Consider the following 17,187-nt stretch of genomic DNA (forward strand, 5'->3'; position numbering starts at 1 on the left):
GGGGAGGCGGTGGGGGAAGCTGGCCCACTACAGCGCTGGTGGGGAGCAGCAGGCCCAGCCTGACATTGTAGCAGCTGGGCTTTATCCCACTCCAGAGCAATGCAAAACTTTGTTATGGCTATCTTCTGTTCCTCCACTAGCATGCTCTTGCAAACCTCTAGCATTTTCTGCTTCCTCCAGAATCCTCTGAACTTCTCCCCTCTCCATTTTTCCCCATGTGCTTTCCTTGCTGAGGAGACCTACTAGACTAATAGTGACGAGAAGGTGCCACAAATTAAACTTGTAATCTTTGTTCACAGAAAAATAATATTGGAGAATAAACGGTATCCTTCTTGCAGGACTTCTTACCAGAGCCTGGAATAATCTGAGTTGGCATCAGATGCTTGTGATCGTGAGGCTGTCCTTTCACACATTTCATCCAAGCATATAATTCTTTATCTGTAAAACAACATTTCCAGTAATTTATTTTTAAATAGTGGACTTTTTATAACCTGCATATTTCTAACCCATTTTTAGGTATATAAAAAGTCACTATACCCGTCTCGTATTGCTATCCCATACAGTACACATTGCGTGCACATCAGTTCCACAATAAAGCTATTCAGTGCAGGGTCCTGATGACCATGAAAAGCCAAGATAGTAGTAAGTACAATATTCCTCCCTGAGTAAAAATTCAAATCATGCTTGCTTACATTACATTTGGATCTGTTAATTTAGTAAAAATTAAAATCCATCTCAAAATTGCAATGTAGGCAATTAGGGTTATCCTACTGATCAATTCCAGACATGGTATAAACAGATGTTGGTGTTGAAATCTCCATTATTATGATAGCATATAAGGCCAGGACTGACGTTTAAGCCTTTTTGTATTATGCACTAAAAATACATAACAGGAAACAAGGACTTCCTTGAAGACCTCACAGTGTAAAAAGTTAAGATAAAATAAAGGGTGGAAAGGAGGAAGACCTAAGGCAATAAAGTGATTTGTCATCGATTTGTGTGATCTACACTTCTCTCCTGACTCCCAGCCCAGTACCCTATTTATGGGTCCATGCTGCCTCTTTAAAAGAGAATCTTCAAATCTTTGCACCAAATGTCCTTGTTTGTAGCAATGCTTGTTGTATGCTCCCAACAGGTGGGCTAACAAGAATTCATCATTTGTATAGCATACATTTCTTTACAATGAAACATTTATAAAGCACCAAATGCTTTTCTTAACCTGGGTCATGATAGCTCTCAGCGTGCATTGTCAAAACTGAAAGAATTCCATAAATTTTCTTTGAGGACAATAAAATGTACAACTGAAAACAATCAAGAAAATGCCATACCAAGAAAAATAAGATCATTGTATAACTAGAACTGTAGACATTTATTCAATACATTTCATCATTAACTTATTTTGTCTAAATTTTGGAATTAACTTTTCCAAAGTAGCATAAAAATCTAGAAATAGGAAGACTCCCACTATTCCACGCATTTAAATCTAGCAAACTGTGTACTAGCTCCAGTCTCCACCCAGACCCTGCAATGAATTACATGGGTTGCACAGAATTATTTGATTACTACACAACCCACGTTTAAAATTAGTGTGGAGAACTGTAATTTCTAAGATCATTCTGTATTTCGAAATGATTTGTATTTGTAAATATAAATATATATTAAATAATATAAATAAATATATAAATAATTTATATTTGTTTTCTTGTATTTTTAGTTACTGGGAAGTCAGGAACTGCATGCATTATGGACAGTAATTGACCTGTTACTCTCAGAGGTAGTCTCAGCTGCATTTGGTTTGATGTATTGGGGGGTGGGGGGAGAGGAGTAAGTACTCCTGCTGTCCTGTAAACAAGGCTTCACTTACCAGGGCTATGGAGCAAATATGACACGAAAATTATATGCAAATATGCAATTCAGGTAATTTAGTAGTTTGAATAAAATGTCATAAAACTTGGCAAATAAGATTGATGGTGCCAGGAAAAAGCTTGGAAATTTGTGGTTTTTTATTGGTGCAGTGAAGTTAACTGGCTATCTAAACCTCTAACATTCAGGGCGAGGCTGCCATGAATCAACATATCATTCTCTATTACATTAAAACAACTGCATAAATTGTCTCTGGTTCCAGGAAAAATGGTGTAATATGAAGTGGAATTATATGGAAGAGTGTGTAGTGTTAAATGTTCTACAGTCACAGTCTACAGTTCACATGCAGTATACCATGCATCACCAGAAAGGAAGCTGTAGAATGAGAAGCCATCACCATAATCCTGTTTTAGCACATGCTACAGGATGATGCGATAAACAGGAACAATTCTCTCTAATAAAAGAAGCCTGTTTCTGTATACTTCCTTCTCAAACATTTCAGACTTTCTACTAAAATTTTCCTGGCTGTGTAGCACGTGTGCTGTAAAAAAACCTCCGACTGCTTGTACATGATTTCCCTCAATGTGTTTCTAAGCATTCACAAATGCCCCAAGCCAAGTAAGGCAGATATACACATACATACAGGGTCCTAGATAACTAAGAGAAGCTGTTAGAAGAGGCAGTATAATAAATGCTTTTAGGCACCAGAAGTAATTCTTTAGACAGAAAGGAAATGTGTCTGAACTTTTTCCTTGCTGCCTAGAAAGACAGTCTTTCAGTGTGCATGCATGCAGAGAATTCTATGAACAAGTAGCCAAAAAAGCTACAAAATTGATTACAGTCATGGGCAAGTACAAGAGCTCCACAAGAAACTGACTTGAAAGCATTAGGAAAAAAATACATAACTTGGTTTACTTAATTCTGGCAGGAATCTCAGATTAGGAAACTAATTAAACAGAAAGATTTGGAACCACAAAAGGTACATGCACATGGGCCACAGAAGATACTGCTGTAAACCTTCTTGGAACACAAGACTAAAACAGCTTCATGGATCTCTGAGCTCAGGCCTCTGCATTTATCCAAGGATTTTCCCCATATTGCCACTTCAGACCCTCACAAATAGAAGACAAAAACCAGAAACCACCAAAAATATACCCCACAACATCCCAGAAGTAAAAGGGGGAAATGAGTGTACTGCTACTTGCTTTTCTGCTGCAAGGATGGAGAAACAACTGGTTAATAAAGAGCTGGGTAACTGGGAGCCCATGGATTATGGGAGCTGTATGCGGTTCCCAGGCTCCCACCTACCCCTGCCCCTTCCTTTCTCTTCCTGCTACCTCCTTCTCTGGGCTCACTCCCCCTTCCCCAGCTTCTGCTGCATGCCCCTGACCCAGGGAGCACAACCCACAAGGCTGGGAAAGTCGAGAGCCCAGACTGCCTGTGCAGCAGAGTGCCACAAAGAAGCCCACAGGAAGCTGAAAGTGAGGGGGTGCTGCACCATTCAGGGAAGCACCCAAGCATGCATGCAGAGGTGTGTAGTCCCTGCTGGTGTGGTCTGTGAGGTATGTGATGTGGAGTGTGGCTCAAGACCAAGGGCAGGCAATTATTTCGGGCGCAGGGCCGCTTACCGAGGTTTGGCAAGCCATCGAGGGGCTGCATGACAGGCAGCCCAGGGCAGATAAATATTAATTTTCTAAATTTTTTAGGGGCCTCAGAGGCAAAATAGAATGGCCTGGCAGGCCACATCCAGCCCCTGGGCCGCATTTTGCCCACCCCTGCCCAAGACACTTTGAAGTTGGATACCCTGAGGGTCCTAGGAAGGGGATATTTTCAGTTGATAAAAGAAGGCAAAACTCCCATGGTCCTTGCATATATGGCAATCAGCTTGACCCAGAGAATGAGATAGGATCATAAGCAAAATCCAAAACTGAATACAAGCGCTCAGCACATTTTCAAGCAGAATACTGGACCACGTAGATGCACATGCAGAGATAAACAACCTGGCACATAGTTGGACTTGCTTTTTGGCTTTTCAAATTCTTAATAAAGAATTGGCTTAATAAAGAATTCCTGGTTTAACAAAGAATTATCACTGGCCTCTGAGACCATCCTGGCAGGCAGCATGTGCTCTATGTACACCCCAACTCTAACGCATATCCACTGCAATTTGTTTGAGCCTGGAAGTTTCAGAAATGTTTATGCATTCGGCCTTCCCTTGCTAGTATGCAGAGTACCCAGTACATTAAATACCCAGGTCTACCTTCCTGAATGACGAATGTTCTGGAGAAATATACCACAAATAAAAGAATATCTAAAGTAACATCGCAGCTATCGGTATATTTGTACTTGAAGTGATATATTTCAAATGGAAGAGTATTAGTTTAGATAGGTAGGCTATTTTGTTTCATGACCTATCTACTGTCTTCCAAACAGGTGTTTTCAGAGGTGCCAAAACTTAACTATAACAGGAAGATTAATCTGTAATAGTCACTACTGCCATTTTACAAATAGCAGTAGTGACACACTTTTTGAAGGAATTGGAAACACCTTATAACCAAGATGGAGGAAGGGGACCTCTTGCCCTGTGCCGAGGGACAGAGAGGGAGTAAAGTTTTTCAGTAGTTTGACATTTTATTTGTACTTATTTTAATGGTAGTCAGATAAATTAAAGTCAATATTCCTGTAACAAAACGTGGAGATATTTCTTCATGCTAATTAAATACTATATCTGAATTTGTAGCTAGGATGACATTTTACTTTTCTTCCAGGTCTAGGAGGGAGGCAACTGTGGCATTGATGCCTACACAGTCAGATGGATTTCAGATTGGCTCAAGGGTCGTACTCAAGAGGCTGGTGGTGGACGGGTCATATTCAACCTGGGGGGAAGTGGGCAGCGGAGTCCCCCAGGGCTCAGTCTTTGGGCCTGCACTGTTCAATTTCTTCATCAGCGATTTGGACAACAGGGTAAAAAGCAACCTGTTTAAATTTGCTGATGATACCAAAATTTGGGGTGAGGTGAGCATGCTAGTAGGGAGGGAAAGATTGCAGCAAGATCTGGATAGGTTACAGGAGTAGGCTAACATAAACAGGATGCGTTTCAATACTGACAAGTGCAGAGTGCTGCACTTAGGCAGTACAAACCAGCAGCACACTTATAGAATGGGAAGCTCCCTTCTTGAGAGCACAGAGGCAGAAAGGGATCTTGGAGTCATTACTGACTCCAAAATGAACACGGGCCAACAATGCGAGGTCACGATCAGCAGGGCTAACTGGACCTTGTCGTGCATCCACAGGTGCATCTCAAGTAGAGCCAGGGAGGTGATCCTCCCCCTCTATGCGACGCTGGTCAGGCCACAGCTGGAGTACTGCGTCCAGTTCTGTGCGCCTCATTTCAGGAGGGATGTGGACAACATTGAAAGGGTCCAGAGGAGGGCCACCCGCATGATCCGGGGACTGACTACAGGGCAGACCTTACAACGAAAGACTGCGGGACCTAAACCTGTTCAGCCTTCACAAGAGGAGGCTGAGGGGGGACCTGGTGACTGTCTATAAACTCACTAGGGGGGACCAGAAGGGTTTGGGGGAGACACTGTTTCCCCTAGCACCCCCTGGCATGACAAGGAATAATGGACACAAATTATTGGAGAGCAGGTTTAGCTAAGATATCCATAAGAACTACTTCACAGTTAGGGCGGCTAGGATCTGGAACCAACTTCCAAGGGAAGTGGTGCTGGCTCCTACCCTGGGGATCTTTAAGAGGCTTGATGCCTACCTGGCTGGACTCATTTGAGTCCAGTTTTTCTCCTGCCCAGGCAAGAGGTAGGACTTGAAGATCTACAAGGTCCCTTCTGACCCTACTTCTATGATTCTATGGATGGTAGGAGATGCCTTCTAATTGCTACTTAACAGCCTCCACTTCAGGGTGATTACCAGACAACGGCAGAACTAGCAGCCTTAATGGCTCTTTCCCAATATCCCAGGAAAACCTGTTCCAAGATAGGATCTGGGTGGGTCACAGAAGAATTTTTGCTTTTCAAGAGAACACAGGTTCATAGTTTCATAGTTCATAGTACTATGACACAGAGTTGGTACTGTTATGTTCTTATAATTTAAAAGGAAAGACTAGTTGTAGTGAAATGTAAGATTAGGTTAAATCAAATAGCATGTAGGTTATTTGTTTGTTTTAAAATTCTTTTTCCTCTAATATGTAAAAGCAAATAATAATAATAAGCAATAATAATAAAAATAGCTTAAAAGCAAGTAAAAGAAATAATAATAATAGCTTAAAGCTAATAAGAGCAACAACAACAACTTAAAAAGCAAATAACAATAATAACAACAACAACAACAACAACAACAATAATAATAATAGTAGTATAGTAGTAATAATACTACTACTTCCTTTTAATAAGGCTATGGATTAAGAAACCTGGTCATGGATTCCAGAAGGGAGGATTTAAGCAAGTGTTTAACTCAAGACAAGCCTTTACAAAACAACAAGAGGTTAGCTTACGTCCCAGCTTAAAAGCAAAAGAACTACAAGATTCCATCTTGAGGCAAGTAATGACAAGAACCTTAAAATCAGAGACGAGAAGGAAGACAGAAGTCTAGCTAGCCCCATAACCATGAAAACTGATTATCTGGGAAGTTTGATTTTAAATATTTACCATATTTACCCAAATACAAGATGAATCTGAATCTAAGATGACCTCCCAATGGTTAGATTCTACACATGGAAAATTATAAATGTATTCTAATCCTTCCATGTATGTAATCTAATTATGGGAGGATCATCTAAATTCACCTCCCTGCCCCCCACTACTGCAAGTGGTAGGGGGAGAGGTGAAGAGGGAGGCAGTAACGGGCAGGCAGTAGGGGCAGACAGTGGGGGATGCAACAGGGAGGCATGTGGTAGGGTAGGCAGGGGCACTAATGAAGCAGGCAGTGGGGAGCGATGGCAGGGGGCAGGCAGTGGGGCAAGCAGACAGAGACAGGCAGCTTGCCCCCTGCTGCCTGTCATCCCCCCCCCCCCCCATTTACCTCACATTGTGCCTGCTCCCCTTGCAGCCTAAGGCTGCCCCATTCCCCCCATCCCATTCCCCACTCCTTGCTGCTTCTGCCACCTGCCGCCTCAGGTCCCTGCCCCCCCCCCCGACCCTTACCTTTGCTCTGAGCTGGCAGGTTCCATCCCTGCTACAGCCCAGGGCCCAGAACATAGTTCTAGGCTGGCCCGGTAGCAACAGCAGTGCAGAGCCAGCACTGCTGTTTTAGCCTGGGCTCTGTAGCAGCAGCACTGGCTCCCTGCCCCAGGTTACAGGAGGGATGGAGCCTGCCAGTGCCGAGCAAAGGTAAGGAGGACAGTACCAGAGGGAGAGAAAGAGAGAGAAAAAAAAAAAAAAGAGAGAGGGAGCAACAGAGACAGAGGGGCGAGAACTGGGAGCTCGTGGGAGAGTGGAAGGGCACACAGCACAGGAGAGCAGGCGGAAGCTGCTCTGTCTCCAGGTCCAGCCCCAACCCCAGATTGGGGCTAGAGCCACAGCAGCTGCCTGCATCCCACCCTACTGCTCAACTATAAATGGCAGAAAAAACTTCGCCTTCCAATCAAGCAAATTTGGTAGCATCAAGGAAAATTAATTCCTCAGAAGCAGAAAAAAAAACTTAGGCTTCACATGTAAAAAATAATATACTTATTAGTTACAAAAAGGCATCTACGGTTCTTGATCAGCAATTTTAAAATACGCAGACTGCTTTAATTCATATAAACTTGAAAACTGACCTCTAGAACTCTTCCTTTCCTTTGCTTTATAACAATCTAAGCAGACCACAAATCCACATTTTTGGCAGACCCAGTGAATGTTAAACAATGTGGCTTCACATGCATCACACATCTCTCGGACTCCTCTCACTGCTCTCTTCCAGGCAATTTTGGCTGAAATACAAAATAAACAGAATAAAAATCACTGACATTTAAAGGTAAATATGTGCAAGCTGTGACAACAATGAGTATTTTCATTTAAAGGGCCAATCACAACTTTCCTCTCAAAAAAGTCTGAAAAAGAAATCACCCTACATATAGTCTTCACTGGATACAACTTCAGCTGCCTTCTGAGTATTATGTAACAAAATTATCCATGTTATATACCACTGTCCTTGATGAAAAAAAAGACAAAAAATAACAAACTTAAGATTTCTGTAGAAAAATACAGGAAGAGTATTCTCTGTTGAAGGATATGTGGCACAATTCTTAATGAATTCTTCTGTTCCTATTTGGTCAACAATAGTATCAGTGCAAAAAACTAGCATGCAGCAACACCAGACAAATGGAGCATACTGAGACATGAACAATTTTAAAGGGGAATAACACTTCATTAAAACTAGCTTTGGAATGGAATTACGGAACAACACTTAAGATTTCCTTACCATCTTTTTTCACCCAGGACATGGCTGTTTTCTCAGATGTTACTAACTGACAAAATTTATCCCCTATGATGTCTAAAATGTATTTAGAAGTTTCTAGGTCCAGTTCATCATCTTCATAATTTTCATGTGTCCATAAACTCATTGCTTCATCATCATACTGGTCAGGAGAAGAGAAACCATCTATCCTAACCACTCCATTCTTACTAAAAGACAACCTAAAAATGAAAACAGAATTTAACTATAAGTCTTATCATACGTTGCACCCTAACCCTTGTTTGCCATTACTAAAAACCACTGACCAGATACACTAAGTTTAGCTTTTGCAGTAGAGAATACATATACCTCTGATGGTTCTCCTCTCCCTCCTCTAAATTTGTAAGAGAATCTGGTGTTACTTCAACTCCTTCCTAAACCAGTACTAACAACTCTGGCTTAGTTCTAATATTCTACAGACCTCCTCCTACACAGTTGTTAATACCCCTGTATTCATGATCTAAAGCAGGGGCGGGCAATTATTTCAGGCGGAGGGCTGCTTACTGAGTTTTGGTAAGCCATCGAAGGCCGCATGACAGGCAGCCTGGGCAGATAAATATTAATTTTCTGAATTTTTTAGGGGCCCTGCGGGCCGGATAGAATGGCCTGGTGGGCCACATCTGGCCCACTGGCCACATTTTGCCCACTCCAATCTAAAGCGTTCTGTTTCAATCCTGGTTTCTTTCTAGACTGGAGACTGATAATGTATGAAACAATGACTATTAAGGTCTAAACAAACTATAACCAGGATGAAACCAAATTTGTATTTGTAACCTATGCCAGATTCCCAGGATACAGGTCCTCCAGAGTGGAAAATAGGCTACCCTTCTACAGAAGTAAAAGGGTTCTTTCCCTCCGGCCACCCCCAATTAACAATTTTCAGTAAGGAGGCAAGTATTTTTTGTGGGTGGTATCTTTTTTTGGACCAACTCATGACTGGGACAGACTTAGGCAAGCTTTCAAATACAGTGATATATTCAGCTGCTATAAAGATTTATTGTAAGAACAAAGAAAATATTCTAAAGCTAAAAATAAGTGGTGAGGTAGATTACATGTTAAGTCTAATTTACTTCAGATTCTCCTTTTATCATTAAATTATAAACAAATGCTAATATAAAGTATTTCTCTTCAATTTGAAAATAAAGTTCCATCTTAAGTTATTTCTCAGACAATTTTCTGTATGTTGCATTGTCCCACTACATACACATCCCTTCCAGCATGAATACTTAGTGTTCTTGGATTGATAAACCAATAAAAGCCAAAAGCCCAAGCAGTACAGCCTTCCTAACATTAACAGAGGGCATCAAAGGATTTTATTTTCTTGTGGTGTAGGTCTTGGTGGATTGTTGTGGATGTTTCATGAGCACCACCGCTGACTGGCGAGAAAAGACACGATGCAAGAATTATCAGTGGTTTCATTCTTCAGCAAAAAAAAAAGGTCTAAATGGAACTTCCCCTCTGCTCCCCCCAATACTGCTGATATTAAAGAATTGATTGTTCTAGTGGTTATTCTGGAACATTGCTCAGCTTGTGTTTTCTATGCTAGATGTGATACTGTGGTCCTTTGTTTGTCTGTATGCACTTCTCAGTCCTTTCCATTCTGCTGCTGCTTTTCCATGTGCTTGATCCCTGCATGGGTATGTACTGAGATAGCTGGAAGTAGTACCCTTTAGCATTCTGTAGTATATTCTAATATAAAACTAGGTATATGTTCTTCACCCAACAGAAATGAAAGTATAGATCTCCTTGAAAGATCAAAAAAAAATGCTACCAGAAAAGGTGGGTACAGATCCAAGAAGCTGCTCACTATGAAAATGGCTCATAATGAGCTTTGTGCAACATACAGTACTATTTATGTAGGTAGTTGTCTTCTAGTCAAGTCAACTCCCAACAGTGGAATGAAGAAATTGAACCAGACAAATCACTGCTTTTGTGCCTGGTGTATCATAGGACAGCAGTGGAACAATTATTTATATCAACTGTTTTACTATGGTTGTGAAAGGTGTCCATACAGACACTTAATTAATCAAACTAACAGATGGAATCTTATTCCATATGGGCTACCTGCACTAATCAATGGCCATCCCATTGCCAACTGTAGAATGGGGATAGCAGCACTTGCCTACCTCAGCTGTTAAAAATTGATTAGACTATGCAAACTCAAGGACGTACTCCCATTTACTTTAAGAAAGATCAATTGACTGACAGCGCTAACCATGGGTAGGTCTAAGAAAAACTACTGTATCTCAGCGATGGCAGTCGCTTGTTCAGATGTAAATCACTGTAACGCTGCAGTGTTACACAAAACCTACCTCTTCCAAACTATAAGGAGGTCACTACACAAAAGGAACTGTGAAAATGCAAATTAACGTAAAGGATTTTAACCACAAAACGAATACATTTCCAGAAAAATTGTACTTACCTACGAAAGTAGTAAAATCTACAAAATACTGGCGAGTGTGATGGTTCTTCACCTTTCTTACTTCTTATCAGCCTACATTCTCTGCACTTCTGCAAATTGGGCCCTATTTCAGAGCAAGAATCATCCTGCAAAAAGGATTCTCCAGTTTGCTTCAGCTTCTTTACTTTGCGCCAATCTTTTAATACTGAACGTGGTATGCCAGCTGCAAAAGTAACAACCATTTCAGGCAAGAGAAATTTACGAACTGTTTATACTTTGAAGTCCACAAGAACAGCAGATCCTCATTTCTGGAAGTCCAGCTACTTTTATTTTCTTCTACTTACATAAACACTCAAGTTTAAAAAAAAAAAAAAAATCTATGACTTTAATGTTACCTAGACAAAAATAGTTAACTGTATCTCTACTTATTTACATACTGCACTTCTCCAGTGTATTTATTTGTATTTGTTAAGTATTCCCCAGAAAACTACTGATGCAACACTACTGCTACAAAGCAAAAAAGGATTCAATAACCCAAGAAAGACAGGTTCATTTCTTGTATCAATGATAACACACACACAACAATGCAGCAACCTCCCAAAATTTTCCACTGTGCTGCTTCAACTTTAAGCCACTCAGACCCTCTGTTTGCCAACTGTAAAATGGGGATAAGAGAACCTACCTACCTCAGATGCGTGTGAGGATATTTTGGTATCTGGCTCTGTTTCAAATTGTGATTAAAAAAGAAATCTTGAAATCTTCCAGATATGGTTGCCATGAATGTGCACAAGTATTCCCAGCAGCTTGTCAGGAATCCAAGCAGGATTCCCAGAACCCTGTTTCTCATCATCTGAAAGTTCAAGCCTGAGATGTTTTTAGGTTAAAAAAAAAAAAATCTGAACCTAAATAAGTGTACTATATTTTCTTGCATACACCACTTTAAAAAAAAGCTGCTGGAATTTTCAGTGCACATTATAGGTAACAAATATGGTAAGTGCAGTTTCTGCTCTTACAGGGCAGAAGTGAATGTAGTATCTGCGCAGACTCACAGGCTATGGACAGAAGTTACACATAAACCAGTTTAAGTGATCAGAAACTGGTTTAAACCTGTAACAGAACAGAAGTTCAGTGCACATAAACTAGTTTCAAAACGGATAAAACTGGTTTAAGATAAACCTGGTTGGATGTAGTATCAGACGTAATTGAAACTGATGAAACCCGTTTATGAAACTTCTGTCCCAGACACCTTCTCTGGCTTAAATTAGAATCAGACACCCCCCTCCCCCAACATGCTTTCCAGCCCTGCTGGGATGTGCTGTCTACTCCATCAGAGAAGGGTTGGGAAGGGGGCGGAGGAGGAAGCAAGGAGTGCCCCCCCCCCCCAACCTTGGCAAACCCTGGCTGAGGTCTGGGGCCAAGGAGAGGAGTTAAACCTGCTTCTCCCAAGTACAGAGCTGCCCTGCCCTGCTACACTTACTGAAAGTTACCGCTGGCTGCAACTGTGACTACAAAACCCAGAGGCACCTGGAAGCAGGATGAGGAAGTGATGAGAAACCCTGCAGAGTTCTGCTTCTGTAATTCTGAACTGCAAACCCCCAAGAACTTGGGGGCAGCAGGAAAAGAAAGTGAAAATACAGCCCATGCTGGCTACATGCCAGAGCCATGCCCTAGCTCCCCTGGCTTCTGGCCTGAGCCACTGCAGGCATGTGGCTGCATTTCCTGAATCAAAAGTGAATGCACGTCCAGTTGTTTCTCAGTTTAATCTCTACAGCTTAGACTAACCTGCAAAGACTGAATCGATTCAGCCTCAAGCTTTTTGACTGTCTGCACTTAGCCACAGCAATAGAATAATGAGCAGGTTCAGCTCTACATCTGCTGCTACTCAGTAATTACTACATGTAAATATCTTTTTTTCTTCATTCTGCCATTCAAAAACAAGGTGTATATTTTATTCTGGGGCATGCTGTATGTGAGAAACATCCAAATACCCATTTCAGCAGAAAATTTTAGACCTGCTCTAACTGTAATATAATGGGAGTTATTCCAAGAGGAATGCAAATAAATGGTGAATCATCCAGTGGTGATCAATAATCAGGACCTGGTAACAGGAAAATGGGAAGCAGAAGGGACAGACAGTGCTGGCAGAGAACTGGAACAACAATAAATTAAAGGACAGTGGCAAAGTATCCCATAGGTGACTCGCACAGTCTACAACAGATGTTAATAGTCACAATTATTACCTATTAGAAAATATCAATAATGAGAAGGATGACAGGAAGGACTGAAGTCCACTAATGCTCATCTTCTCTTTCCTGAAACTTTAGGAAACTGATATTATGGGGTGGGTCCAAATGCTAATCCAAAATATCTACCCAATGCACAAGATAAATCCTGAAGTTCCTACTTATCTGACAAACCTAACACCTTCCAAATAATTCTAGAAGCAACAGTTGAATTACTAGACAAAACAGGGGACGGTCTTTCATTTAAGCCATCTTACTCATGTCTCCGCATTAAGAAAGATATTGTCATTTTCAATGAACCCCTACATATTTTTCATCGCATGAAGATCACTTGATAGTACTGCATGCATACACAAAGTGTAAAGTCCACTTATGAACTGAACTAGTTAAAAAAAAACAAACAAAAAATGGACCGTTCTCTTTCATCCTCCCCTTTATAGAAACATAACATTAAAGACAGAAGTATTCTAAGTATTGTACCAATATGGGACACCTTCCAAAAACTGATACTGATAGCATGTTACATAAATTAATCCTACAGAAATTGGACTATTACAGTGTTGGACTATATTAGGCGGTAAAAGGCTATCAAAACAAAATACGGAGATGAAAATTCATCCTCTGTACTAGGGCTGTGTAAAATTTCGCTGCCAGTTTTGTTTTGATGCTGTTTTGAGGTTGAAACAGCAAAATCAAAACAAAACTGATAGCTAAGATAATGAGTTAATGAGCAACGATTAACACCTATGAAACCACAAACTAATGACCCCTGGGGCTGACAGCTGCCATCAAGAGAGACATCCCACTAGATGAACAACCCCTGGATTGGGTAAGCCCAAGAATTGGGGAGTCACCAAAGTCTGCCAGAGAGGGATAAAAGGAGGTGAAGAATGGCCCCCAATGGTGCCCTTTTTGACTTGAACAGCACCCTGCCTGTCCAGCCAGAAGGACAAGCCAGTGACCCCCTTCTGAAGCAACACTGGACTGAAAGAAGCTTCAACTGGTCATCAATAGCCAACTCCATCAATTGAGGATAGATATATCTTGACACCGGTGCTTAGTTTTCATAGCTAGCTACTGTGAGTGTGTGTGTGCATGAATGTGTATGCATTTGAGGGGATCAGCCCCAAGGTTTACGATTTGAATTTTGCATCCATCTAATAAACTAGAATTCTATGATGATCCTGCGAGTTGGTTCTTTGTAGCAGCTTGAGATACAGTTTCCCCCAAGCCCCTGCACCTATCTCCTTGAAACTTGACAGGCATTCTCCATGTCTCATGAAAATTACCTGCAGTCTTTGAGTTGGAGGAAGAATTAAGATATGGACACCTCCTCAAATGAAAATTTAACAGTAGCACCCCAAAACTTAACGATTCTTTTTTTTTTTTAAAATGATGTGAATTAAGTGTGATCCTCTACACAGTGAGACTAGTTCTTTATAAAAGTATGCTCATACATACTTGGTTTTTATTTAACAGACATATGTAGATTTTTTAAAACCAAGAAACAATGTGTGAAAATATACACACACACTTATATATAAAAGACACTTTTCTTAGACCAAGGCATCCAGATGGGGCGCGGATAGTAAATTTGTAGAGCTACCCAATTTTGACACTGTCTTTTTAGACTGTTTTCAGTTGCATGCTACCATAATACAAACACTCCTTGAATCAACACAACTGTCCATAATCTTTGTTTTATTTCTCTCTTCTAATTCAGATTAACTGACATACTTACTGCTGTTGCTCTGCAACTTCAACTTGCTTTTTTCTTTGGCACTCCTGCTAAGAACACCATTGGGTTTTACTTCTTCCTCTGGATCACCCCTTCTCTTTTGCAAGTCATTTTGTTTCTTTTTGTAAGTTGGCTTAGGCTGCCGTTTAGTCCTTTGCTCTGATTTGCTCTCACTTGCATCAGAATCTCCACTTTCAGAGCCAGATTCATAAGTTCTTTTTGCTTTTCTCCTTGGGTGTTTATCTTCTTTCAGAAACTTATCTGCTAAGATTTTACTATCTACATTATTTTGTAAATCACTTGATGTAGAAGCTATTAAACTGACAGTACATGGCTTAATAATTTCTGATACATTGTTCCCTGAATTCTCTCTTTTATTAGTGTTTTTATCTTCCTCTGAATGTCTTGTAAGCCAAGCTTTTTTCAGTTTTGTGTGGTAGTTTGGCTGACTTGCCTGAGAAGTTTGCCCACTGCCTACAGAGTTTGCTTTGTTTATTGTATTGTAGATGATAGCACTGTCGAGGGAAATGGAGGCTGGAAGTGTCTGATTTTTCACAGCACTGGACTCAGTCTCACTGGCACTACTACTTTTAAATTGAGCTGCAGCCAATGCTGCCTTGTGCTTTTTCAAATGGATAAAATCAGTTGGACCAGAGAAGCCAGACCTGGACTGAACTGCACTTCCTGACTTGCCACTGGCTGGTGTAACTGAAGCTGCAGTGTTGACTTTGCATTCTTGTGTCTGTGCCACTGCCTGACTTACTGTTGTAGAGGATGTACATTCGAGTGGGGTGCACGTCAAAACTGCATTTGATAAAGAGCAACTCGCATCTGAACTACCCCAAGCTGAAACGCTGGTAGTTGTGCCTGCAGATGTGGTTACATCCATTTTGGTACTACACATCTTAGCTGTCTTCAGTGTGCCAGAACTAGGAATGCTGCCTTGTGAAACCGCTGGAAATTTCTTTTCATACTGTGTGTGAGTAGTGTCTGAGTTCATATTTGGCAGAATGATTCTTCCAGTCTCTCTGGCTTCCGCTGTTTTCAGGCAATCTGTTTGATTTGTCCCTACTGAAGATCTTTCACTCACTCTATCTTTGGATGAATGCATTACTGGTGCACTCTCATATTTTGTACTAGAAGGAGGACGTACAATAACAGATGCTGTAGCGGATTGCGACTTGCCACTCATTCTCTCAATATGCCATTCAACTTTTTCATTGTTTGGAGCATTATTAGATTTCCATGCATCTGATATATTCTGCTCAGAAGTGCCCTTGTACACTGTTTGCGCTTCCTTAGGTTCAGGTACTAAAGTTGGTGGTTTTTGTAACTCTTGGATTTTGCCACCAGCATTAACTGGCTGGACTGGAGTTAGGGTTGGAGGTGAAAGGCTGCTATAACTGCTTTCCTTCCTCTCTAAGTTCTGATGGACAGGAGGGTGAAATACAGGCGCTCTATGTAATGCAGGCATACTTCGGAGTGTATTTGAAGACGAAACTGATAACTGAGTAGGGCTCCGGCTATCATTTCTAAAAGAATTTATAGAGTGAGATTGCATTGGCTGGGAAAGCTGCTCTGTTAACTTGCTTACTGGACCTTCACCCTCCGGTTGATGCTTAATCAAAGGTGGGGGCTTTGAAAGAGAAGAAATGAAAGAAGGGAGAGACTGGAGATTAGCTGCTGTTGATGGACAACTACTCTGTTTATCAATATACATGCTTGAAACTTCCTTAGATGGGTATGACCTTGGTGGTTCATTCACTATGCTATTAGACAGGGTGGTGAAATAGTTACTCTGTGGCAAACTCTGCGCTACTGAATGTTTCATTTTATAAAGTTCTGACACAGAACGTTCTGCATCCTTGTCATATTTTACTACATGGCTTTTGGGGCTCAAAGATGATAATGGTGTTCCTCTTGAATAATTTTCTCTCTCTCCCTCTAGAGCCTTGGTTTTAGCTGTAAAAGGAGCAACTTCAATACTCTCTTGAAGTATCCGTCTATGTTCTTCTTTGTATTTGTTTAACCGCTCTCCAGTCTCCTGTGGTGGCCTCGGTAACTGGTTCAGCATTGGATCCACAAAGTGTCTGTGCAAATGGCTCTCTTTTGCAGTCTGTGTTCTGCTTTGTTCCAGATCAGTCTTTACTGGCACAGTTGTAACAGAACGTAAAGGTTCAATAAATGCTTTCCTCTCCAATTCTCTGTATAAAAAAAAAAAAAAAAAAAAGGATAAAGCACACTTAGATTTAGAAGAAATATACTACAACACGTTAGACCTTTGCTTCATCTTTCCCAAACAATACTCTCTAGCAACACAAAGTAAAGCTGGTACATATCTTTATGCGAGGTATAATTTTTCAAAGTCTCTAAGTGACTTATGAACTTAAATTGCCTTCAAAGTGCAGTTGGCAGAGTCAGTTTTAAAACTAGACTTAAGTGCTTCTGAACATGTTGTCATCATTTGTTACTATATTTAGGCTTGTTGA

The 17,187-nt window shown here is 40.9% G+C and overlaps 1 protein-coding gene across 2 annotated transcripts in view; it reads right to left on the reverse strand.

Moving 5' to 3' along the window:
• JMJD1C (jumonji domain containing 1C) overlaps positions 1-17,187 on the reverse strand; it is a 253,332-nt gene that overhangs the window by 24,149 nt on the left and 211,996 nt on the right. For both annotated transcript variants that reach the window (XM_019538464.1, XM_019538465.1), the window contains 5 exons: positions 14,702-16,902; positions 10,739-10,940; positions 8,284-8,498; positions 7,640-7,792; positions 349-438 (listed from right to left, as the gene is read on the reverse strand). In XM_019538464.1, coding sequence (XP_019394009.1) covers positions 349-438; positions 7,640-7,792; positions 8,284-8,498; positions 10,739-10,940; positions 14,702-16,902 — 2,861 coding nt within the window. The remainder of the gene's footprint in view (positions 1-348; positions 439-7,639; positions 7,793-8,283; positions 8,499-10,738; positions 10,941-14,701; positions 16,903-17,187) is intronic.

Source organism: Crocodylus porosus, unplaced genomic scaffold, assembly GCF_001723895.1.
Source record: "Crocodylus porosus isolate Cpor-Errol unplaced genomic scaffold, CroPor_comp1, whole genome shotgun sequence".
In the NCBI taxonomy this organism is placed as follows: domain Eukaryota; kingdom Metazoa; phylum Chordata; order Crocodylia; family Crocodylidae; genus Crocodylus; species Crocodylus porosus.